The 25,047-nt window shown below is 37.4% G+C and overlaps 4 protein-coding genes across 9 annotated transcripts; all 4 read left to right on the top strand.

The window, feature by feature from the left end:
* The first annotated feature begins 1,761 nt into the window (after positions 1–1,761).
* LOC121974436 (probable mitochondrial adenine nucleotide transporter BTL3) lies at positions 1,762–3,790 on the top strand. Its single transcript, XM_042525501.1, has 4 exons — positions 1,762–2,485; positions 2,560–2,863; positions 2,967–3,437; positions 3,577–3,790. Exons 1-4 carry the CDS (start codon positions 1,920–1,922, stop codon positions 3,643–3,645), a joined length of 1,410 nt encoding a protein of 469 aa, XP_042381435.1. The 5' UTR covers positions 1,762–1,919; the 3' UTR covers positions 3,646–3,790.
* Positions 3,791–16,389: 12,599 nt separating this feature from the next.
* LOC121974397 (AT-hook motif nuclear-localized protein 10-like) lies at positions 16,390–19,796 on the top strand. 6 transcript variants are annotated; one of them, XM_042525447.1, is made up of 7 exons: positions 16,390–16,571; positions 16,847–17,076; positions 17,169–17,655; positions 18,304–18,356; positions 18,573–18,704; positions 19,081–19,242; positions 19,328–19,796. In XM_042525447.1, the coding sequence occupies exons 2-7, from the start codon at positions 16,966–16,968 to the stop codon at positions 19,553–19,555; spliced, it is 1,173 nt and encodes a 390-aa protein (XP_042381381.1). In that variant the 5' UTR covers positions 16,390–16,571; positions 16,847–16,965; the 3' UTR covers positions 19,556–19,796. The 6 variants fall into 6 exon arrangements, with proteins under 6 accessions (XP_042381381.1, XP_042381414.1, XP_042381398.1 ...); XM_042525480.1 differs by lacking the exon at positions 16,847–17,076 and having other exon boundaries at positions 16,392–16,571; XM_042525464.1 differs by lacking the exon at positions 16,847–17,076 and having other exon boundaries at positions 16,392–16,571; positions 17,165–17,655.
* A 5-nt stretch (positions 19,797–19,801) lies between these two features.
* On the top strand, positions 19,802–21,959 carry LOC121974428. The gene is made up of 2 exons (XM_042525492.1): positions 19,802–20,351; positions 21,638–21,959. Exons 1-2 carry the CDS (start codon positions 20,187–20,189, stop codon positions 21,770–21,772), a joined length of 300 nt encoding a protein of 99 aa, XP_042381426.1. The 5' UTR covers positions 19,802–20,186; the 3' UTR covers positions 21,773–21,959.
* Positions 21,960–22,095: 136 nt separating this feature from the next.
* LOC121974388 (exopolygalacturonase-like) lies at positions 22,096–24,675 on the top strand. The gene is made up of 7 exons (XM_042525426.1): positions 22,096–22,593; positions 22,673–22,816; positions 22,958–23,098; positions 23,260–23,436; positions 23,518–23,807; positions 23,907–24,135; positions 24,209–24,675. Exons 2-7 carry the CDS (start codon positions 22,694–22,696, stop codon positions 24,431–24,433), a joined length of 1,185 nt encoding a protein of 394 aa, XP_042381360.1. The 5' UTR covers positions 22,096–22,593; positions 22,673–22,693; the 3' UTR covers positions 24,434–24,675.
* Positions 24,676–25,047: the final 372 nt, after the last annotated feature.

The following is a 25,047-nucleotide window of genomic DNA, read 5'->3' as shown; positions in this document are numbered from 1 at the left end:
AAGGCCCCACCATCACGTCACGGAAAGGTTGATACAGTAGCAATATGGTCTTATGAATGCCCTTCTGACAGGCCCACACCTAGGCATGGTCGAAAGCAGGTGATCGCTTCGATTGGTGTGCCCAGGCTCCTTCGAGAGGTCTATATAAGACATCCACTTCTTCAACCGGAGGTACACAAGTCTACATTTTCTAAGCCACTTTCTTATTCCTTCGCCTAACTTTAGCGTCGGAGGGCCGTCGCCGGGACCCCCCCCCCCCCCCCCGGCTCGGTTTTGTTGCAGGTTCGCCGGAGCACTCGAGGATCCAGCAGGGAGCGCCACATCCCCAGCGTCCGTTGACTCCTGGTTCGGACAGGATCACTGAAGCTTCGCGTGAGCTTTCCTGCTGGTTTTCTAGCTGCTGTTGTTGGAACCGAGAAGTTGCTGCTTCATCAGGATTCCAGTCGACAACGAGAAGGCAAGCAAAGGGTTTTACATTTCGATTGTTCTTGTTTGCTTTCTCTACTGTTGTACTCCTTATTGCTGTTGCAAAGAGTTTGTGGCGAGGTTTCTCCACCCAGAAGGAGTTCATCTTAGCCGGTTCTCCGGGGACTCATCCACCGACGGATTGATAGGCTTCGTCCACCTTACGGACACGCCGAGGAGTAGGAGTATATCTCCGAACCTCGTTACATCGACGCGTGTTGAGGTTTGATTTCTCCGTTTTTGTTTCTATTATTTTTATTTCCGCTGCGCTAACCTTGATTTGTAGAACGAAACGAGTTTTTGGGGGCGGCTATTCACACCCCCCCTCTCTAGCCGCGACCATCGATCCTAACACATGATTCCCAAGGTGAGCACACATCTCAAAGTTTTCCCTGAAAAGACATGTCAGTAAAGTGTCGCTGACATAGTACCTTAACGGATCAAGCATATCTCTGAAGTGACAGTGGAAGCTTCCGCCATACGATCTTCTGTCTGACCATGCCGCCTGTCACCAACACTAGCTTCTAAAAGGATGTCGAAAGATATCCTGATGTGTCTGTTGCTTGGCCGAGCGGAATGGTCGCTGGATCGAAATTCTGCTATCCCTGCGCTGTCTGTCGCCACGCCGAGCGAGATAGCCGCTCGACTGAAAGTCTGCTGTTGCGTCGAGTGGGATAATCGCTCGGTTGAGAGTCCACTGTCCAAGTATCGTCCATTGTCGGGCCGAGTGGGATAGCCGCTCAGTGGGTAGTTCATTGTCTGCGTGCTCAGCTGATGTCGAGTCTGCTGCTAGATCGAGCGGAGGAGCCGATCGGCCCGGCTTCTGCGTGTCCTTTGAGCGTCGGTTTAATTACTCCATGTGCTGAAGATGATGGATCGGCGCTTAATCTCCGATCGACATATGACTCGTTCGACCGACTAACACCGTACATCTGTTAATCATCTTGACTTTGACCTCCACCGTGATAACGAGATGGGATCCTTGATCCTCACCGCATCAATCAAGAACAATGTTTGCATTTTCTATACAATGCAACGACATTATTGGTTTCATCTTCCAATGCCGATCTTAAGTTTAATCGATCTATTTTGTTTCAAGTTCATAACGAACGTCAATTTGTTTGTGTTGTATTAATTAATGGCGATATGCTTTCAGTTTAATTAAACTATTGTTTTAACCTTAAACCCTAAATAGATAAATAAATAATAAAAGTACATAAAATGAATAGATTACAAGTACAAAAATAAATAGATAATAAATAATAAAAGTACATAAAATAAATAAACGTTGTTCATTTCATCTGTGTCGCTTCTTGTTGCACCTCGAGGTCTCCTCGACCATGTCCGCCCGCTCGCTTCCCTCCACCTCGCTCTCCGAACTCTGAACCCTAGCGAATCCCGCTGGGACCGGATCCTCAATCCCGCTGCCTCCCTCACCTTCCTTCTTTGCCGCTATGCCGGAGATGGAGTTCCGCTTCCGCACCGTTACCCTCTCTGGAATCCGCACCCCAGACGAGGCCTCCGACCATCATCCGCCCCTCTTTGCCGCCGGTGTCCACCTCTTTCTGGATCTCCGATGGGATCATGAATCACCCGACATTAATCCAACCCCTAGAAGAAAGCTCGCTCCTTTGGCCGCCATCCTCCCCGGAATCCAGGCCTCAGACAACCCTTTCACCCTCTTCGCCGTCGGGCGGCACCTCTCTCAGTATCCCCGATGCAAGCCCGAATCTCCTATTTCTACACCCCCTCACCGCTTAAATCCCGCTCCTTTCGCCGCAATCGGATGGGTATCCGCTGCCACCCGCTGGAATCCCTTGACATCGATCAGCTTATCCGTGAAGGGGGGCGACGATTTGGAATCAGTGGCTTCATCGGTGACGGAGGGCCAGCAAATTAGTGATATCCAAAACAGGAACAAAAAGCAGGATACCAATCGCAGAGTCCAGAGGGCGAAAGCCACCGCCATGAATACCACCAAGCACCTCTGGTCAGGCGCCGTCGCCGCCATGGTTTCCAGGTATTGAGGATTATAATTTGTACAAATTTCTTTCCTTGACCGCATCCTGAAACAATCCATTCTCGTTGCATCAGAACCTTCGTTGCTCCTCTCGAGAGGCTGAAGCTTGAATACATCCTTCGCGGCGAACAGAGCCATCTGTTTGCCCTCGTCCACAAAATCGCCACCACGCAAGGCCTCAAGGGCTTCTGGAAAGGCAACCTTGCGAACATTCTTCGCACTGCGCCCTTTAAAGCAGTTCACTTCTGCGCTTACGACACTTACCGGAAGCAGCTCCTTCAACTCTCCGGCAAACAAGAGATCACCAACTTCGAGCGGTTCATTGCTGGTGCTGCCGCTGGCATCACAGCAACTGTCCTCTGCATTCCAATGGACACGGTACGGCATAGCGTTCAATCGCGTGCCACATTGATTTCTTTGAGAATGCCAGAAGGTAAATAGGAACTCCTCACAATTCAGCGCTCGTGTTTGAATTTGTTAGATTCGAACCAAGATGGTGGCGCCCGGAGGGGAAGCTTTAGGTGGCATTGTCGGGGCTTTTCGATACATGGTGCGTACCGAGGGGTTCTTCTCGCTTTACAAGGGGCTTGTGCCGTCCCTTGTGAGCATGGCACCTTCGGGTGCGGTCTTCTACGGTGTTTACGATATGTTGAAGGCAGCTTATTTGAGTTCACCGGAGGGGAAAAAGAGGGTGACTCTGATGAGGCAGCAAGAAGGGAAGCAGGTGAATGCACTGGATCAGCTGGAGCTTGGACCCTTGAGGACGTTGTTGTATGGGGCAGTCGCCGGTTGTTGTGCTGAAGCGGCTACGTACCCATTTGAGGTGGTGCGGCGGCAGTTGCAGATGCAGGTTCGTGCAAACAAGATGAGTGCAGCGGCGACGCTCGTGAAGATAGTCGAGCAAGGTGGTCTGCCTGCACTCTATGCCGGTGTGGTTCCCAGCTTGTTACAGGTACTTGCACTAGTCACAAACATGAACATACACACGCATAAGACACTAGATAGTTGAGCCAAATGCAATTTGAAGATGAGAATGATATAAATACTAACCTTGATCTAATTTGATGGGGGTGTTCATACTTGCATCTCAGGTGTTACCTTCTGCTTCCATTAGTTACTTGGTGTATGAGGTCATGAAGATAGTGCTGAAGGTGCAATGAAACAGGTGACAAGTCATGCATCTTCCATTCTTTAACCATTTGAGAAAGGATTCTTGCAAGTTGCTTCTTTCTTTTAATTTTTTTTTTCTTTACTCTTACTGCTAATGTATTCGAATAAACCAAATCAGAGACATCAAGCTTTATTACTATGCCATTGTAATGTGAATCAATTGAAATTGATTGTATGAATTGATTTGTATTAAAGCTAAGAAACAGACATAAGAAAAAAAAAATGGAGGGAATGGATAAAAGATTTTCCTAATGTGTGATTCTTTACATAGAAGAATGAACAAACAGTTTGAAAACTATGCCATTCCACCCAGTAAACAATAAAAAGGTCAAGAAGCTTTTTCCCTCACCCTTTTCTTCCATGGATCTTTCTAGCGTAGGAAACTGATTAGGCTACAACAAATGTTTTCTCACAAATCAATCCACAAATCTATTTGAGAAATTCCAGCAAAACATTCCAATTCTTTAACAGTGAAATTGCATATCATTGAGAATTCTGATGATAATTCTGAGTTGTTGCATGGTTCTTATGTAAACTACATACCATTAAGAGTGATCACAATTTTGTGAGTTGTATGATCCCTATGTTCACAGAGCCATATTCCCTGTTACAAAACCAGTTCATTCATTAAGAATGGTCCTAAATAGATTCATTAAACCCACTAAAACTTTACAGAATATTTAGAACTAGTCTGCTCTATTCTGAATCTTTATAACTCAAAGCTAACAAGTTTTCACCTGCCAAGTTCCCATGTTGAGACGACCATCAGTACTAGGAATCCTGGACATCAATGTAGAAACATCTCTATAGTTTCATTGTAGTGTCAAGTTAAGTTTAATTAGCTAGTTGATTATTGGCAGCAAAAGGTAAAACCGTCACCTTGGCGGTCCCTCCAGGGTAGCTCCCACTGTCTGAAAGGGAGGTAAATCATGGGGGGGCTTCGCCCAGCAACAACAATGTATGCAAGGCGACATGGTGGATCTGCACTAGTAACAAGACCACACCAAATAATGGCTACGAGGCTTTGAGAATTTGTTAAGTTTCAAGCCTTGACAGATACCACCAATATAAAGAGCATGGTATAAATCATGTTTTATATAATGATACAAAGTAATTTCTATGCTTCCTCAACATGGAGAGAAATCAATCACATGCTTTCCTCAAAGAAGAGGAATTATCTGTCTTTTTTAAAGAAGAAAGATAAAGCATGATTACTGGATTTACTGCTATTACTTGAGAGAGAAATTTCTATTTAGATAGAGTAGTAATCATAAACTCTTCTACAATGTTCAATGCCAAGATCAATATAGCAGGATCAATGTCACAGCTCCTCTATCAGCTAATTGCGACTTCACTATTCGCCTAAGATGAAAGAAGGTTGTATAATGAAAAAAAAATAAAAAAGATTCACATTTGCTCACCTTCCAATGTGTGCTTCCAAGGTGCAGACCGACCCTAACAAGTAGGCAAAGGATGAATCATATGTTACTCATAAAAAAAATAATCCAATTCTAAATTTAGCAGTAATCACTTGAAGGATCCTTGAAAGCCACCTCTGGTACAATCCGATTCAGCAATGTTTCAGTGTCATCTTGGACATCAGAGGCACAATTCTCGTTTATGGTGAATGAAGCTCTTGTATGATGCACTGAACGAGTATTCAACATTCTGATAAGGAGGAACATAAGTAAAATGGAGTGGGAAAAAGTCACAATCATCAAAAATCTCACCTACGGAAAAGATCAGCAAATCTGCACTTGAAGTCTGACAAATCTTAATGTTATATCACTCTTACGATTTGTCGCAACACCAAAGGATACTAAAAGAGATAAAAAAGAATTATCAAAATTGATCGGATCAAATCATCAAATCAAATTAATTTTAGGATTATTCTAATAATTCTGTTATAATTATTAATTAAAATAATTCTCAGAATAATTTTTAGAATTATTCTATTATTTATTAATTAGTTAATTGACCGAGTACTTATTTAAACCCTATATATTGTATTGTCTTGAGGGCAAGTATCAATGAACAATAAGATTAATTATTACTCTCATATTTTTATCTTCTTTCTATTCTTCTTTTAACATGGTATCAGAGCCATGATCCTTTGTTCCTTCTCTTTCTCTTAATTCTCCCACCATCAGCGTGTCTGCCTCCTTTCACCGCTTACATTATCACGTTTCTATTTCCATTCTCTTATTATTATTATTTTTCTTTTAATTAATCTTTCCTTTCCTCTCTCCTATTTCTCTTCTCTCTCCCTCACAAATCCTCTTTCCCTTCCTTTTTCTGCCGCCGCCCAAAACAAAAGAGGAGTTTCTGTTTTTTTGAAACCGCAAAATAAGATGACAAAAGGGCTTCTCCTTTTGTGCTACCGCCGCTGTCCACCGAACGCCGGCCAAACCTCGACGTCGACAACAAGTGGTTGTTCCAGCCAAGGCTTCTATTTCCTCCAAGGGGAGTTTCTCCAGGCGAAAGGCCCCTTTTCCGGCGATCCAGTCTCTCTACAAGATAAATTATTTTACTTTAGATGTCAAATATTCAACACTATCAAGGAGGCCAAAAACAAAATTCAGTCCGATGTCAAATTTGTCGCATCATTGGTCATACTAGAAATTTATGCCCTAAAAGATTTGATTACTCTCGGATAAAATGTCAAATTTGTCACATCATTTGTCATCCTGGAAATCTATGCCCTAAAAGATTTGCCTCAAATTTCATTGGTGGTTCTACAACCTCAAGACAACCATCTATTTCACAAGCATATCCTAAAGCTCTCTCATCTGTACCTACTTGCGGTAAAACCCCAGAGTTTTCATCTACTGATTGGTATATTAACACTGGAGCAACTCATCATGTCACATCGGATTATAATATCCTTACAGACGTAATGTCATATTATGACTCAGATACAGTTCAAGTAGGCGATGACTCAGGTTTGCAAATTACTAATCTTGGAAACACATATATTCATTTATCTAATCGAACTTTTCACATGCGCAATATCTTTCATGTTCCATCTATCACTAAAAATTTACTTTCTACCCGTCAGTTTTGTCTTGATAACAATGCCATTTTTGAGTTTCATCATAATCATTATCTTATAAAAGATAAAGGAACAAATGCTATTGTGTTTCATGGGAGAATCAAAAATGGCCTCTACTATCTTCAAAGTTCTTCAATCAAAGCTTTTGTGGGTGAACGCACAAATAAACCAGCTTGGCATGCTCAACTTGGTCATCCTTCTCTTCATATTGTCCAGTCAATCATCAATAGGTATGGTTTACCTACTTCCATTACCTCCTCTCCATCTCATTCATGTAGGGCCTGCATGGAATCTAAAAGTCATAAGCTACTTTTCTATTCATCCGATTATGTTTCTAATTTCCCACTTGAATTAATTCATTCTGATGTTTGGGGCCTTGCACCTGTTTTATCTAACCAAGGTTTCCAATATTATGTTACCTTTATTGATCATTTTAGTAAATATACTTGGCTCTATCCTATGAAAAGAAAATCTGATTTATTGGATATATTCTGTAAATTTCAAAATCAAGTTGAACGATATTTTAATCGTAAAATACTTTCTTTTCATTCTGATTGGGGAGGTGAATATCAAGCTCTCCATCGTCATCTTGTCTCTTGTGGAATTGTTCATCGAGTCTCTTGTCCTCACACTCCAGAACAAAATGGCTCCGCTGAGAGAAAACATAGACACATAGTCGAAACTGCCTTAGCTCTTCTTCATCATGCATCAGTTCCACGTAAATTTTGGGATGAAGCTGTTACCACTGCTGTATATCTCATCAATCGACTCCCTACTCCATTGCTCAATCATAAATGTCCTTTTGAAACACTTTATAATCAAACTCCTAATTACACTTTCCTTCGAATTTTTGGTTGCGCATGTTATCCATGGTTACGCCCCTACTCTAAACACAAACTTGACTCTCGTTTACTACAATGTATTTTCCTTGGTTACAGCAATTTGCACCATGGTTATCGTTGCTTACATATACCAACAGGTCGAATTTATATTTCACGACATGTTACTTTTGATGAGGCGCTATTCCCTTTTTCAGTATCTTCTTCGATATCTCCTCCAGATACAGGTGACACCTTCTTAATACCACATAATATTGTCAGAAATGATGTCATCCTAGGTCCTGCTCTGCTCTCTAATAACTCCCCTATACCATCAGAATCACCTCAGGATGATGCTCCAATCTTGGAAGCCTCGCCGGTCGAAGATAATATGCTCTCTAGTTCTTGATCCTCGGATAATGCAAGCTCGTCATCTACATCACCATGTCAGCCTACTTCCTCATCACCATCAACAAGTGATTCAAATGATAATGCTCCTCGTCACATGCTTCCCATTAGTGACATTTATGAACGTTGCCCACCAAATGTGACTCGATATCCTCTTCCACGAGGCCTAGTGGTATCTTCAAAATCTATTGAACCAACTTATTTTACGCAAGCAAACAAGGATCCAAATTGGCGTAGTGCAATGACTACAGAATTTGATGCACTTCTTCGCAATGGAACATGGAATCTAGTTCCGTGCACTTCCTCAATGAATGTTGTGGGCTCTAAATGGGTATTCCGTCTTAAGTATCGAGCTGATGGTTCTCTTGAACGACACAAAGCTCGACTTGTAGCCAAAGGTTTTAGTCAACAACCAGGTATTGACTTCATTGACACTTTTAGTCTAGTCATCAAGATTACATCTGTCAGACTATTATTATCGATAGCTGTTAGTTCCAATTGGCCTGTACGCCAATTGGACATCTCAAATGCATTTCTTCATGGTCATCTTGAGGAAACTGTATTTATGGAGCAACCACCTGGGTTCATTCATCCACAATTTCCATCTCATGTTTCCCAACTTAAGAAATCCTTATATGGTCTTCGACAAGCTCCTCGTGCATGGTTTCATCAACTATCCAATTGGTTACAAGCTCAAGGATTTTCTGGATCAAAGACTGACTCGTCTCTATTTCACAAATATAATGACGGGTCTATGATATTTTTTCTTATTTATGTGGATGACATCCTGATAACCGGTAATGATCACAAGGGCATCATAACTTTATTAAGTCTTCTCAATCAAGAATTTTCTACCCGAGATTTGGGCATTGCTCGTTTTTTTTCTTGGTATTGAGCTTATTCCACATGAGGATGACTATCTTTTCTCTCAGAGCAAATACATTACTGGACTTCTTCAAAGAGCCAAAATGGATGGAGCACGTCCGGTCTCTACACCAATTGCTATAAACAACTTTCCATCTTCATCCTCTCCTGCTCTGTCTAATCCACAGATTTATCGAAGCATTGTTGGAGCCTTACAATATGTCACTATCACATGCCCTGATATTACTTTTGCAGTAAATCGTGCTTCTCAATTCATGCACGCTCCAACTGAACAAAATTGGGATAATGTAAAAAGAATACTTCGCTATCTCAAAGGTACTATTCTACATGGTCTTCTTTTATATCGTCAATCGTCTCGAGATTTACATGCCTATAGTGATGCGGATTGGACAAGTTCTCCTGAAGATAGACGTTCTACTAGTGGATATGCAATATTTCTTGGATGAAATCTTATCTCATGGAATTCAAAGAAGCAACCTACGGTATCTCGTTCATGTACTGAGGCAGAATATAAAGCTATAGCAAATACAACGTCTGAAATTATTTGGCTTCAATCACTTCTCTTTGAACTTCATCTTGCATCAAATATTGCACTAAAAATTTGGTGCGAAATATTGGAGCAACATATCTCACAGCAAATCTAATCTTTCATGCTCGTACAAAACATGTGGAGATTGACTTTTATTTTTTTCGTGAACGTGTGACAACTCAACAATTATCCGTCTCTTATATCTCTGCTGAGGATCAAATTGCTAATATCTTTACTAAGCCATTATCCAGACAACGTTTCAACAAGTTAGCAAGCAAACTCAACGTCAACGATCTCCCGTTAAATTTGTCGGGGGGGGGGGGGGGGGGGAAAAGAGAATTACCAAAATTGACCGGATCAAATCATCAAATCAAATTAATTTTAGGATTATTCTAACAATTCTGTTATAATTATTAGAATAATTCTCAGAATAATTTTTAGAATTATTCTGTTATTTATTAATTAGTTAATTGACCAAGTACTTATTTAAATCCTATATATTGTATTGTCTTCAGGACAAGTATAAAATTAATTATTACTCTCATATTTTTATCTTCTTTCTATTCTTATTTTAACAAATACAAGTTAAGTATTTGATGGAGAATCTAACATGCAAGCTACATCCGGCATCGATTGGTGAGAAAGATAAGAGATCGACGACAACAAAATTCCATCGAATGATAGGGTATAATTTTTCAAAAATAAATATATATGCTGATTAAATTCGTTACAGGCGCCGATTCACATCGATTACTAAGCGAGACAAAATCAAGCAATAATCGGAAGTAAAGGTGATAGCGTCAGCGGCGATTGAACCTTGGCAGTGATGAGATGGCATCCGCGCCTCTGGGCAGGTATGACGAAGATCTTCTGCGCCAACTTGGCGGCCACAGTCCCGGCGGCGACTGTAATGAGTGGACGAGCGCCTTTCTGAGATCTCAAAACGAGGGATCGCCGGAGAGAAGAGGGATTTGGCGGAGAAGGCAGTCGAGGCAGCTCCCGTCGGCGAGAAAATGGGGCAAAATTGTGGTTAGGGGTATGTGAAAGAGAAAATTTCGTCTTCGATTATGTAACTTGTGCGTTTTTCTAATTTTAGTCCGTTCGAGTCAATTTACGTTCTCAATACAGTGACTTATAATATTTTTTATCTTCAGGGGGCGTTTAGTTCTTTCCTAGGAATAGGAATCGGAATGAGAATCATTATATTGTGAAATGGGAATGAGTATGAGCATGGATTTTACTCTTAAAAGTAATGTTTGGTTAGTTGCATATTTTCTATCGGAATAAATCAAAATTTTCTTTTTTACCCTTAAAGGAAAATAAGAGAAAAAATTAGATGTGAGAGAAAAATGAATGTGTGAGAAAAATATGATGAGAGAGAAAGTATGATGAGAGAAAAAGTGTGATGAGAAAGAATGAAGAGAGAGAAAATGAGAAAAGAGAGTGTGATAGAAGAGAACATGATGAGAGAAAATATGATGTGAGAGGATGAAGAGAGAGAAAATGTAATGAGAAAAAATGAGGAGAGAGAGTGTGATGAGAGAGATTGAGGAGAGAGAAAGTATGGTGAGAGAGAAAGTATGATGAGAGAAAGTGTGATAAGAAAAAAAGAGAGCAGTGAGTGTGATAGGAGAAATTAAGGAGAAAAAAATATGATGAGAAAGAAAGTATGATGAGAGAGAAAGTGTGTTGAGGAAAAAAAAAGAGGGAGTGTGACAAGAGAGATTGAGGAGAGAGAAAGTGTGATGAGAAAAAAAAGAGAACAGTGAGTGTGATGGGAAAGATTGAGGAGAGAGAAAGTGTGTTCAGGAAAAAAAGGAGGGAGTGTGACAAGAGAGATTGAGGAGAGAGAAAGTGTGATGAGAAAAAAATAAAAAAGAGAGTATGATGAGAGAGATTGAGGAGAGAGAAAGTGTGATGAGAGAGAAATTATGATGAGAAAAAAAAGAAGGAAGAGAGTGCTATGGAAGAGATTGAGAAGAGAGAAAATATGATGCGAGAGAAATTATGATGAGAAAAAAAAGAAGGAAGAGAGTGCTATGGAAGAGATTGAGAAGAGAGAAAATATGATGCGAGAGAAATTATGATGAGAAAAAAAGAAGTAAGAGAGTGCGATGGAAGAGATTGAGGAGAAAGAAAGTATGATGAGAGAGAAAGTGTAATGAGAAAAAAAAAGAGGAAAGAGAGTGTGATAAAAGAGATTAAGGAGAGAGAAAGTGTATGATAAAATGATGAGAGAGAAAATATGATGAGAGATAACAAGGAGAGAGAAGTGATATGAAAGAAAAAATAAATAAATATATTTTGATATTTGATATTAAGGGAGAAAATTTTAATTTTAGGTTAAGGGTATTTTTGGAATAAGAGAATATTTTGATTGATGAAAATAGGGTAATGACTTATTGAAGGAGAAGTACATGGGAATGAGTTATTATCCAATTTCAAGGATTCATTCCCTTATTTGTATTCTTATTCCTATAATCCAAACATTAACAATGACAATCAATGATTTTCATTCTCATTCCTTACTCCTATTCCCCTAAATCAAATGCCCCCTTAATTCTTTTTCTATAAAATTAAAAATTTTCATTGGAAAATGACGGTTGAAATACTGAATTATAAATTAAATTTAAAAATTTTAATTTTTCATGATCTATGTGACTTTTTTTTTAACTCAATATTTTGACCATCAATTGGACAATATTATAAATTACTGGACTAAAGACTCATAACAGGATTTAAATATATAAAAAAGTGCAAGGTAACCGAAAATATAATTTTCTCGCTTATGAAACTCACTCTCAGACCGCACCGCCGCAAGATTTAGAAGCCCCTGATATAATAAACTCCCTATCATCCAGTAACTTAATGATATCCATTCAATTAATCAAATAACACAGGTAATCTAATTAATAAACTATAAATCACATAAACATGGCCCGAGGGCTATGGTTGGGTCGAATAATCACCTAGATATTTATAATTTGATCCTAATTATAGTATATTTGTAAGATTTTTTTTCAAATAGAATGTACAAATACTAGATGTTAGACTTCTGAATCGTTAACTGCGAACACTTCTCAATTTATCCTATCGATCAAGGATAAATTTCCATATAATCAGACTAGTAGTCTCAGATTCAGTGTTAACATAATCAATTTTAAATATATTGATATATTTTATATAATTTTTTAGTATTAAATAATATTATTATGGTAATCATGAAAAATTAAATGAGAAGCGCATCATTTAAAATAATAATAAAAGGTTTATAGGTTTGACAGATATTGATATATTTTATAAAATTTTCTCACTGATTACCAAGGTAAATTGAGAAGCGCATCATTTGATTGTGCGTCTTATTTAGATAAATCTTTTTTTGCAAATACTTCATAGTTGGGAATCCTACCATGATACTATAGCCCCAAGGATCTCTCACAGTCTATCCCAAATTATATAAAGAAAAATAAATTATAAGTCGACTATACGTGCTAGGAGTGAACATTATCTATTTATATAAGGTGACTAATAAATATTTGCCTTAAGTAATATAAAATTATAATAGAAACTGATATTAAATGAGAAATATAAAAATAAAAAAATTAAATAATAATAATAGAATATATATATATATATATATATATATATATATATATATATATATATATATATATATATAAAATAAATTATGATAATAATAATTTACTTAAATATAAATAAGAAAAATGTCATATTAAAGTATGCGATATGGGCGCCTCCCGACTATGTTGCGCAAGACGCACTAGTAGTTCTCGGGTGTGGTTTAAATCTCAATTATAGTGCATTATAGAATATTTTTTTTTAGTAAAATAAAAATTTTAACACGTTATCTGTTGGATGGACAATCACCCGTGCTTTCAAATTTATCTAATTTCTAATACGTAGGGTTGGACGGCTCACACCTGGATTATAATAATTACAAAAGAGAGAATCATTCGGCCCTTGATCAAAATATCAGCCCAAATTGAAAACAACATTCGATCCATTCTTTGCTAATTAATGTATGCGGATTATTATGCTCAAGTTAATATTTATGCATATAAATAATGCTCATTTATGAGTTTATGTTGGAGCAATTCACATAAATAATGAATTTGATAGATTATTTGTACCCTTATTATATATTTATATTCAACACATAACATGATTATCATTTCTATTAGATACTTAGCTGCTCTTAAACCCTTAATTATGGTTAATTTAATACTTTCTCAAAAATATATCTCTTGCACTTTCAATCTTTGTCAAACCTTTTATTACTACAAAAAGAAATATCTGTCCAAACACGTCAATTTAAAATAAAAGGACCTTTCTTGAAAATAATTAAATTTGTAATTAAAAAAAAATAGCTATCTCTTTGATAAAACACTTTTTAAAAAACATTTATTCTCCTTTAAACAAAATTTTCAACAGCATCGGGCCCACCCATGACAAAGTTTCCAACCAAATTTGAACTTTGTCGTTGACTTTTTCCATTCAAAATAAATACTTCAGCAAACCACCTAACTTTTTAGGTAACTTTTTATTTTAACCTCTAATTATCACATTTACAAAAACAATTTTATAATTTTAAATAATATATTTTTATAGCCTAAAGTGAATCTAAACCACAAATCTTAAGGAGCGAAACAAAATATTTGAAAGTTTTTGACTCCAATTTGGAGTAGATTAGATATGGCCTACACCAAATCAAATCAAAGTCTACCTCCAACTTGTCAAGTTGCTTGCAAGGGCAGGCCACCAACCAAAAACACTCCCTGATTTATGCAAGCAAGCAATGAGAACAAGAGACTTTATCAACCATTTTTTTTTTTAAATTAACAAAAAAACATTTTAGAAAAAAATATATGTTTGTCATTGTCATGTGGGTGGTCCTCTAAAATTTGAGCATTATGTAATTTTACCCCCCTAAAAGTTAAAAATATAAAATTTCATGTAATAGCATATGACACAAAATTTATTTTCATAATTTTTTGTATAAAACTGTTATTCTAAGTCTAGTATTTTTTAGAATTGCTCTATTTTTAAAATTATTAGCATTTGGCTTCCAATTCATGTTAAGATTAGGAGGTTGAATAATACAAACTAAAAAAACACTAAGAAACTTTTAAAGACTTTAATTTCTGAAATATAAAAAAAAATAAAAAAAGTGTAAATTGAAATTTATTTATTTATTTTTAAAAAGGAAAATAAACGCTCATGAAAAAAATATCATGTCTTTTTATTTTTATTTGTAGATGGGCAGTTATATCTTTAATTTATTTATAAGATGAAATCGAAGTATAGTTTATTAAAATATTTATCTCTATTAAAATTTAAAGATCCTATTATTTATTTATTAGTATGCCATATTTATCGTCGGTGAGTATTTTATTAATTCGGTTCATAAATGAACCGACTTAAAAACTGATTTAATATTTGTTAATAGAATCGAATCAAAATTTTATTAAAATTGAATTAATCAAATTAAATTTAAAAATAGTTATTTCGGTTAACATTCAATTAATTGAATTTATTTAAAAAATATAGAAAATTAACATTAAAATTTATGGAGTTAACTTATGCTTTTTTTTATTTTTTTAATGAAAAAAAGAAAAGCAAAAAAAATAAAAAGTTGAGTTGTCCAAGGTTTTGAACTGAAATAGAAAGAAGATCACATGTGTAAATTTGTTTTTTTACTAACTTTTGACCTAACTCACTTTTTTATATTATTATTATTATTAGAAGTTTGTTTTCTTCCAAATAAATTCAAGATAATATTTTCACATGTTTTCTAAAATCAAATAATTATAATTAAAATTGAATTAATCAAATCAAATTAAAAATAGTTATTTCAATTAACATCCATTTAATTGAATTTATTTAAAAAAAATTTATATAAAATTAATATTAAAATTTACCGAATTAACTTAGGTTTTTTTTATTTTAAAGTTGAGTTGTCCGAGGTTTTTTAACTGAAATAGAAAGAAGATCACATGTGGGAATATGTTTTTTAGTAACTTTTGACCCCAACTCATTTTTTTATATTATTATTATTAGTTTGCTTTCTTCCAAATAAATTCAAGATAATATTTTCACATGTTTTCTAAAATTAAATAATTATAATTATTCATTCATTGTTGAAAAAAATAAAAGTATAAACAACAATCTCCTATTTTTTTGCTAATTAGAAAGGGAAGGAAAAAATATTTTACCCTATTTTCCATCCTTTTCTTAGATTACAATTTACTTCATAGAAATAAATTACTTCTTAAGAAAGAATTTCATATTTTCTTAGATTACAATTTACTTCTTTGAAATAAATTAAAAATTGTTTTCCTTAAGATTGTATTATATATATACATATATATAATATTTATTTGATTGATTTTTTATTTTTGTTTACGCAATCTAATAGATACTAATTTGGGCTTATTTAAAATTATTTATTTATAATTTAAGAAAAAAATTATTGAAATAAATTAAATAGTGTCATTAATTGAAGGAAAAAAAATAAATTTAAATTATCATTGTCTTGTTGTTATCTTAAGTAAAATAAATAAGAATTGCAAAAGGGCTCTTGTTTTATTATTATTTAAGCAAAAAGGAGAGAAAGTATATTTTAACAAACAAGTGGATAAGTGATGAATTATTGGATGAAGCCTATCACATCAAGCTTTTTAGTACAAATCTTGATACATTAACAAATCCCGTTCGTAGATATAATATCAATGAGCAGTTACAAATAGGCCCCTTATATTAAGGAATCACAAATCAAACCCTTCGATTTCTTAATGAGATTAGATTTCATTTGTGAAAATGATGGATTAAAATAATTCGTTTTTTTTGTCATTATTTTTTAAAAAAATATTATAATCACTTAAACTATATTTTTAAAATAATAATTATCTAATTTAAAGATTTTAGAGCGTAAGGGTTAATTCGGGTATTTGCAAATATTAAAGGTCGTATTTGGAAATAATTCCTGATTAGGACGACGATTAGGTTTAATTGATAGATTATTTTGCCACCGAGCAATTTCGGCGGCTTTATTTTCTTGTTTTTTCGGGTGTGAAAAAGGTCGAATTCCAGAGAGAGAAAGGGTTTCGGGAAATTATTAAAGGGGCGAATAATTTTCTCCAATTTATTCCTCTCGTGCTTGGTGCGAAATTTTTTTTTGGTGTTTCAGCTCTAGAGGATTACCAGGTCATTACTTTATTTTTTTTCCAACCAAAATCGATATTTTTTTCGGTTTATTCTCTCATTTCCAGAAATTATCTGTCAAAATCATGTTTTTCAGAGTATTTATGATGGGAAAAAGAAATTTTGAGCATGATTTGGCGATGGGAGTGCAATTTTTTTTCTAGTTTATTTACTCGGCCTTGATTTTCGGTTTACCCTTTCCCTTCTCGATCTGGAAATTGTATTAGGGTTTATATTCTCTTCGGGTGCGGTTTTCATTTTGCGTTTGATTGTTGCAGCTTGTTAACTTGTTCGAGATAAAAGAGATCAAATTTTGGTCCCTAGGGTTTTGGGTTTAGGAATTGTTTTGCGGCAGTGATTGAGTTGCGTGGTCGAGTAGGGTTTCAGTGTAAAAGAGATGCATCTTTCGGCTGATTTCCTGTTTAATTCTCGTCCTTCTTCCTGGAAGTTGCTAAATTTGCAGCCCTTTGAGGGTCTAAAGATTCAAAATTTCTTCATTTCAGTGGAGGTTCTCGACTTAGATCTTCATCTGAAGAGTAGCTCAGTTGGAATTTTTGGTTGCTGTTTCTGTCGCTGAAGAGTTATTATTTTGGTAGGTAGTGTGTTTCGAGCTCTCTTCCTTGCATGGAAGTGAGGCCGGATTGGATCATGGCGAGTAGAGAATCCCCCTTCAACATCAGTCTACAGCCGGTCCCGTCGATGCAGAGCGTGCGATTAGCCTACACGGCCGATGGCACGGCAATTTACAAGCCAGTAAGCAGTTCACCTCCTGCTGCTCCTCAACCTCCTCCTACTTATCAAGGAGGAGGTGGAGGAGGAGGAAGTCCTGGAGCTGCGGACGCTGGCTCTGCAGCCCTAACAGCCCACAGCTTGAACATGAACATGAGCATGGGAGAACCCATCAAAAGGAAGCGAGGGCGACCCAGGAAGTATGGTCCTGATGGCCTTGCCTTGACCCCTTTATCGATGGCTGGTCCATTGTCTCCATCTGGGATGGGCAACACAGCACCTTCAAGCTCGACCAATGGTGCAAAGAAACGTGGTCGGCCGCCTGGTTCTACCAATAAGCCAAAGATGAGTGCTCTTGGTAAATCCCTTTGCTTGCTTAACAATTATCAATTTTATGAAGCAGTGAAATGACACCGATGCTTCGGTGGAGTTATGCTCTTCTTGCCATGTTCTTAGAAACCTAAGTCACACGGTTTCTGTTGCTTGGTATCTTATTCCTCCTATAGGTTGGTTTACTCTATGGAAGGTATAAACTAAGGTTGCTGGTTATAGAGATTTACATTTGGTGCATGTTTTATTGTGGTTTGAGTAATTCAAAAACAATTAAAATGCAACATTGTAAAAATACAGCTAAAATCCTTGATTGTGTCATGTAATATTGTACATGGCTTCATTTTTCTTTGGTCCAACAATAATATAATGCATTGATACTTGTTTCTTGTGACTCAATTGCTTTGTTAGCCAGATGTCTTTTGATAGTGTCATTCTGAATATTTTGCTGAGTTGATACTTTTAGTCGATATATTATCTTGTTGACAAGCTTCCAATTTTTGCTTCACATTTGTAAGTATTACACGTGTCTAACGATTAAACATCATTCTTGGATGCACTGTGCAGATTCTTGCAATGTAATATCTTTTATACATAAAACACAATTGGCGTTGAGCGTGTTAACAATAATTTTGTTTTTACTACTCATATCTTTGTAATTTGACTTGTTTGACAGGACCAGCGGGAACTTCATTTACTCCTCATGTTATTACAGTAATGCCAGGAGAGGTAATCAAATACTTTCTTATCATGTCGAGTTTACTTTACGGCGCTAACACTGATTGGTTTATATCAATGTTTGCCGCATTGGCATAACTATTCTAAACTTAAGGGACGGATTGTGTGTATTTGAGTTTCTCATTCATTTTTTTTTAAATTTCATAAATTATGCACCATGGATGTTGTACATATATTGGTTATCAATAATCTGATTTCTGGTTATAGGATGTATCTTCCAAAATTATGTCATTTTCTCAGCAAGGATCCCGTACCATCTGCGTTCTTTCAGCCAATGGTGCTGTATCTAATGTAACTCTGCGTCAGCCTGCAACGTCTGGTGGTAATGTAACTTACGAGGTTTGTAGATCTCACCGCCAAACTATTGCTTTCAGATGGTGTTGCACTTCCGATTTTTTGTCTTCTGTCATTTCGTCATATTATCTATTACTTAGTGTAGTTTCGCAATGATGGTAGTGTGTTTGAAGCGACAAGTACTTGCAAACACTTATTTAGGAACATTTTTATTAGGAAGGTCATTCGGTAACTCTTGATAATAGCTTTGCCTTCGCTTGTACTTCTTTCCTTGCTTAAGTTTTGAAAGCTAAACGAATTTCATAAACTGAATAATAGCTTAGGTTTATATTGTTCACTGGTTGCTCCGTTCAACATTCTATTTCAGAGCTACGGCCTCAGCTAGACACTCATACATGTTCGTCTATGCTTATACTCGCAGGGTAAGTTCGAGATCTTATCATTGTCGGGTTCGTTTATGCTGTCGGAGAGCGGCGGGCAGCGCAGTCGAACAGGTGGATTAAGTGTCTCCTTAGCTGGTCCAGATGGGCGTGTTTTGGGTGGGGGAGTAGCAGGGCTTTTACTGGCATCATCGCCGGTTCAGGTCTGTTAAAAGCATCATAAACCAATTGAACTTCTGTGTATCATGTAGTATTTTCTTAATTTCGTCTAGTCTAAACTACCTACAGGTGGTTGTGGGGAGCTTTATACCGGATGGGAAAAAAGAGTCGAAACAGGCTTACCTCACGGACCCTGTTTCCACCACCGGAAAACTTGTTGCAGGCAGGACGACCGGAGCCAGCAGCCCACTGTCGCGTGGTGCATTGAGCGAGTCCTCCGGCAGCCCACTCAACCAGAGTGTTGGCGCGTGCAATAACATCAATCCGCACGGTCTCTCGACCATACCCTGGAAATAATTTCTCATTTTGCTCGTTAGTAGCAGAAAAGTAGTCGCGATAATCTTAAATCTTTAGATTAAGTGAAGAGGGGAGGACATCCACAAAGATCCCTGATATTTGTGTTAAGTCTTTAGGTATCAGCTCTTGCCTCAATTTGATTCTTCTTTTTAGTCTTAAGTTGTATCAACTATCGAAAAGTGTTCTTCGATGTTGTATTACATTGATGTGCTTCTCCGATCTTAAATAGTTGGGACAAACACAACTTAAGTTATACTATAGCTATAATTCGATATTCAAGTATAGTTTAGATTACAGCTTTTTAGTTTTTTTGTCATTATTATTTTATTTGACACAATATAAAAACAATTAATATAATATTTAATAAAAAAATTATTGATATGATATCTAATAAAACTGTATGTGATATTAAATTTAGACCTTGTTTTAATTGCCTCTCTTCATCGAAATTATCCGCCGATTTCCAAACTCCAATCCCTAACTCTAACCGAAAACTTGCGGCGTCTCCGCCGATTTCCACCGGAAGATTATTTCTCCGGCGGCCGTTCCGCTATACTTCGAGGAGCTAGGCGAAGCGTTCGTAGTGTTCGGATGTTTAGACTTCCCCCACTTGTTGAACCGAGGAGCGGTGATGTCTATGCGGAAAAAGGCGGTGGTGGATAAGTTCGTCAAGGAGCTCAAGGAGGCGTTGGATTGGATCATGAAGGAGAGGGACATGCAGAGCTACATCGAGGAGCCGGAGCGCGAGGTCGCCGAGAGGGAGGCCGCTGGAAAGCTGGAACTATCCCGGCGAGAGGTAATATTCACTCTTTGCTGTAAGAAAATGAAGCTCCCTCTTTTTTTCTCCCATCTACGAGGTCAAAGAATTCTTTTTTGTTTACCTGGTTTCTTATTGCGATGATGCACTTGGTCATCTTGGTTTCTGATTAGAAATGTAGTCCTTTTCGATTTGTTATGCTTCTTTTGAGATGCTTGATATAGATTGTATGCGTCCTTGTAGAAAATCATAAATGCGTAGTTTATCTAGCGCTTGAAAAACTCTGGATGTCTTGTGCTATGAAAAAAAAGATGTTGATATAGCAAGTGCTGATCTATAAATTTAATCGGAGGTTGCTCCGAGTATGTTAATTATGAGGTTTGTTCTAATCAATTTTACATTGTGAACATTGTTTTGTTATCCATCAAAATGAGTAGTACATTACTCTTCTTTTTAACATTGTAGATACTGTAAATAGGATTCTTCTATGTTTCAGATAACAAAGGCTCTGAAAGTTATCACAGTTTGCTCCCAACTTATCATCATTTTGTTGTTTTTCTTCTTCTCTTGTTATTTCTCAAATTTGTTTTTTGCATCTAAGGTAGAATAGGGGAAATTTTGAGGTTCAAAAAACCACTTAATATGAGCAATTTGTTTAGCTGGCCATTAACTTTGTATTTATGGAATTTCTGTTGGACCCTTGTGCTTCGATGCTTGTCATTGTGTATCAATGCAGTTTCTTTTAATTTTAGTAAAAGTGTTCGTTTGTTAAACAATGATACAAGTTTTGTGTTCGTGCATAATATATGGTTGTTCAGTACTCACCTATGCTTACCGGAACAATGGTGTTCTTGTTCTGCAACATTCAACTTTTTCTTCTTTATGTCTTAGATAGCTGTATGCTTAATCAATACAAGGAAATATTGATTTTCTTTTAAGCGTTCTTGTAGATGTGTTTAGCAAATTTGATTTGTTTTTTTTTTTTGCATAAATAGATATGCCCAATGAATTATTACTCGATTTCTTTGTCAATGAATCCAGATGAATTTGCCATCACCTTTCTCTCTTGTGTGGCATTTCAAACTTGTACCTTGGTGAAGCTTCTCCACCATCACTTTTCAGTCATATTCATGGCTACTAAAATTTGTCTTCGAGCTGAAACTCGTGGCACATAATAAAAAATAGATTTGTTATTTGACGATACCATTCTTCAACTTGAGAAATTTATGTACTAACTGATTCGCTCAACCGAGTTTAGAGAGCTTTTTCCTCGGAACTTTGTCACCTTACCAAAGCCATTTGATTTCAGAAACTCCATTTTGCAGGCTGAGATTGTGCGTCAAGAGGCAAGGCTAAAGATGGAGAAGGTGAACTTGGAGGAGGAGAAGAGTGTTCTCACAGGCACAGCATCGAATCAAGACAACCTAGATGGCGCGCTGGACATAACTGTTAGCGGGTAGAAGTATCGATGCCTTCTGTTCTCGAAAGCAAAGAAATGACAATGAACAGAGAACTGTAAGCTGCAAAAATCATATTTCTTGAAGGTAGAACAACTACTTTTATTCTTTGTACATGAAGAAATATTATTTTTACGTATAATTTTCTTCATTTTCTAAATTATAAATATTCCAGTTACCAAATTTATACCCTCATTGCTAGATCAGTGAATGCTATCTGATTGAACAATGCTGAACCAGTTTTTTGTTTTTTTTGTCAATTAGTGGGATAAAGCTTAGTCATTGTTGTTATTGTATTGATTTTTATTTCTTCAAAAAAATGTTCTTTAGAGTTCAAAAATCCAAAGAAAAAAAAGAAGAAAAAAAAAAAATTGTTCACAATGTTATGCTCTATGATCGCCGGCGTGCACGTGCCCGTCGGCGAGCCGGCGTAGGGAACATCGACTGCCGTAGTCGCTGGTGATGCGCTCGAGAAGGTGGAAAGTGCGGAAGGCGAAGTCATCCTCTTCGAGCGATGCATGCGCCTCGACTCCTTTAACCTCGCCGTCCCACCGCCGACGCATGGCGGACAACCACGTTTCCCAGTGATGAGTTTTCGATCCTGAAATCATTCTCTGAAAAAGCAATCGACGGAGAAATCGAGCTAGCGTTTTCGATCCTTGAAGAACGTGCCAAAGGAGGCAACTTTCACTGAGGAAAGCAGCGGACACAGCGAATGATTCGCATTGGTAGTCGATCGAAGAGGCGAACACCGGAAAGGGATGCAGAAGCAGCAACCGGCGGCGAGTTAGTGGAGGGGTGGTCCGACCGTGCCCGGTTTCCAGGTAGTGGGCAGTTACGCTGATCGAACAGTTGCAATCATTTTAAATAAAAAAAGAGCCCTTATCTTCACTTCGCTATTAGAACCCAAGCAAAGATCGAGCGATGAAGCTCCTGCTTTTGCTGTGCTTGATGGATTGCTTCCTCGCCGTCGCCCAAACCAGCTCTGGTACCTTCAATGTCCTCAATTACGGCGCCATGGCCGACGGCATCAGTGATGACAACAAGGTTGATTCCCTACAATATGCAATTTTTTTCCTCCTTCCTAATTTATCCTGCTTTAGGCTTAGAATTGAAGATGACAACTAAGAAGAACATCTTGTGGAGCTATAATTGAACTGGTGCCCTTGCTTCTTGTTATATTTGCAGGCATTCATGGCAGCATGGAAAGCAGCATGCTCCTTTACTGGTGGTGTCAAGCTTCTGATACCCAAAGGAACTTACCTTGTTGGCCCTGTTAAATTTGATGGCCCCTGCAGAAATGTCAGCTCCATTACTGTATCCATGGAGGTAAGCAAGATAACTCAGTGCCTGTCCTTCAGTTCTTGCAATTGCTTTGCTCATATTTGCATCCTGATCTTGAACTTGTATCTGTATCATACTGGACTGAGACTTTGAGCCATGCTATTTATAGTGTTTGTGTTTAACGATATACAAATCTGATCGTGTAGGGATACATGAAAGCCTCCACGAATTTGAGTAAATATGTCAGCGGCGATGATTGGATACAGTTTGGATGGGTGCATCATCTGACTTTAACAGGAGGGGGCACCTTTGATGGCCAAGGAGCTCTCTCCTGGCCTTTCAATGAGTGCTCCAAGACAGAAAAATGCAAAGTTCTACCTTCAGTAAGGTTTCGGTACCTCTACTTTTGTCGACGAATCTGAATTGGAAGGCGAAGAATGATACTGTTTCTTGTTTTAATGTAGTCGATCAAGTTTGTTTACACTGAACATACTGTGATGAAGAGCATAAAGTCATTGAACAGCAAGTTCTTCCACATTGTTTTGCTTGGCTGCAAGAACTTTTGGGGAAGCAATATTGTGGCTCAGGCTCCTTCCGACAGCCCTAACACAGATGGGTTTCACATCGAGAGGAGCTTGGGAGTAAACATTTATAACTCGGTGATCACGACCGGGGATGATTGCATCTCCATCGGACAAAGTAATGAGCAGGTAGTGATCAGTGGCATCACTTGTGGCCCAGGCCATGGAATCAGGTTGGTAGTCTGTTGATCTCAGAGTGTTAAAGCATCCTAAAAGTTCGATCACTCGATCGAATTTAGTTATTTATGAACTTTATGCTGTGTTTTTGCCAGTGTCGGAAGCCTAGGAAGGTACGAGAACGAAGGAGACGTCAAGGGGCTCTTGATCAAAGACTGCACTCTATCAGGTACAGCAAATGGTTTGAGAATCAAGACATGGAAGAACTCTCCGGGAAAAAGTTCAGTAAGTAACTTGACCTTCCAGAACATCATCCTCAATAGTGTCGCAAACCCGATCATCATTGACCAGGCATACTGCCCCTACGCCGTCTGCTCATCCAAGGTGAGATATCGCCAAAACTAACAGCCTGATGAAACCTCAAGAATTCAGCCTCAAAAGTAGTTATCGTTTACAGGTGCCATCCTTAGTGAGCATTAGGGACATCATCTTTAGTGATATCAGGGGGACATCAACGACGCCGGTGGCGGTCACCCTCAAATGCAGTTCAGGGGTGCCATGTGAAAATGTCAATCTCCACGACGTCCATCTAAGGTACGTCGGTGGAAGTCCAACGATCGCCGAGTGTTTGAATGTTCAAGCGACATACTCAGGCACCCAACTGCCTCTGCCATGCAATTAGCTTGTTGCATCTTTCTTAAACCACAATGGAACTGATGAAATTAAGAAAGATAATCATGTAGCATCTCAATTAGATACAGTTCATATCTGAAGGCATACTGACAAGAACATCTAAAGAATACAGAAGAAGTAATGGCATGCCTCTTACAAGTCTAAAAACCTTACAAAGAAGTAGAAGCGAGCCAGACAACACGCCTAGGATCGTGGAGACTCGCATTCGGAGAATTTGTTACATCGAGTTTACCTAGTAGATGAAATACGACACTACAAAAAAGCAGGCATTCTAAGATGAATTCTATGATGAATTTATAAAATATTTTTGTCGTAAAAATTTTTGGGATGAATTCTACGATGAATTTTTTTTCATCCCAAAATTATCGTCGCTAGGTTTTGTGACAAAAAAAAAATTCAAATTTGATGCCGAATTTGGTGACAAATTTAAATTTAGTCGTCAAATTTGTCGCCAATTTTATAACAAAAATAAAATTTGTTGCAAAATTCTCATACGTTACACGGCAATGAAAATTTGATTTCGTCCCAATTTTTGCAATGAAATTGATTTTTGTCGTAGATTTGGCAACGAAAATGAATTTGTCGCCAATCTGTTAATTCGGG

This window comes from Zingiber officinale, chromosome 1B (assembly GCF_018446385.1).
Source record: "Zingiber officinale cultivar Zhangliang chromosome 1B, Zo_v1.1, whole genome shotgun sequence".
Taxonomy (NCBI): Eukaryota; Viridiplantae; Streptophyta; class Magnoliopsida; order Zingiberales; family Zingiberaceae; genus Zingiber; species Zingiber officinale.
This window is presented reverse-complemented; position numbering and strand designations above follow the sequence as displayed.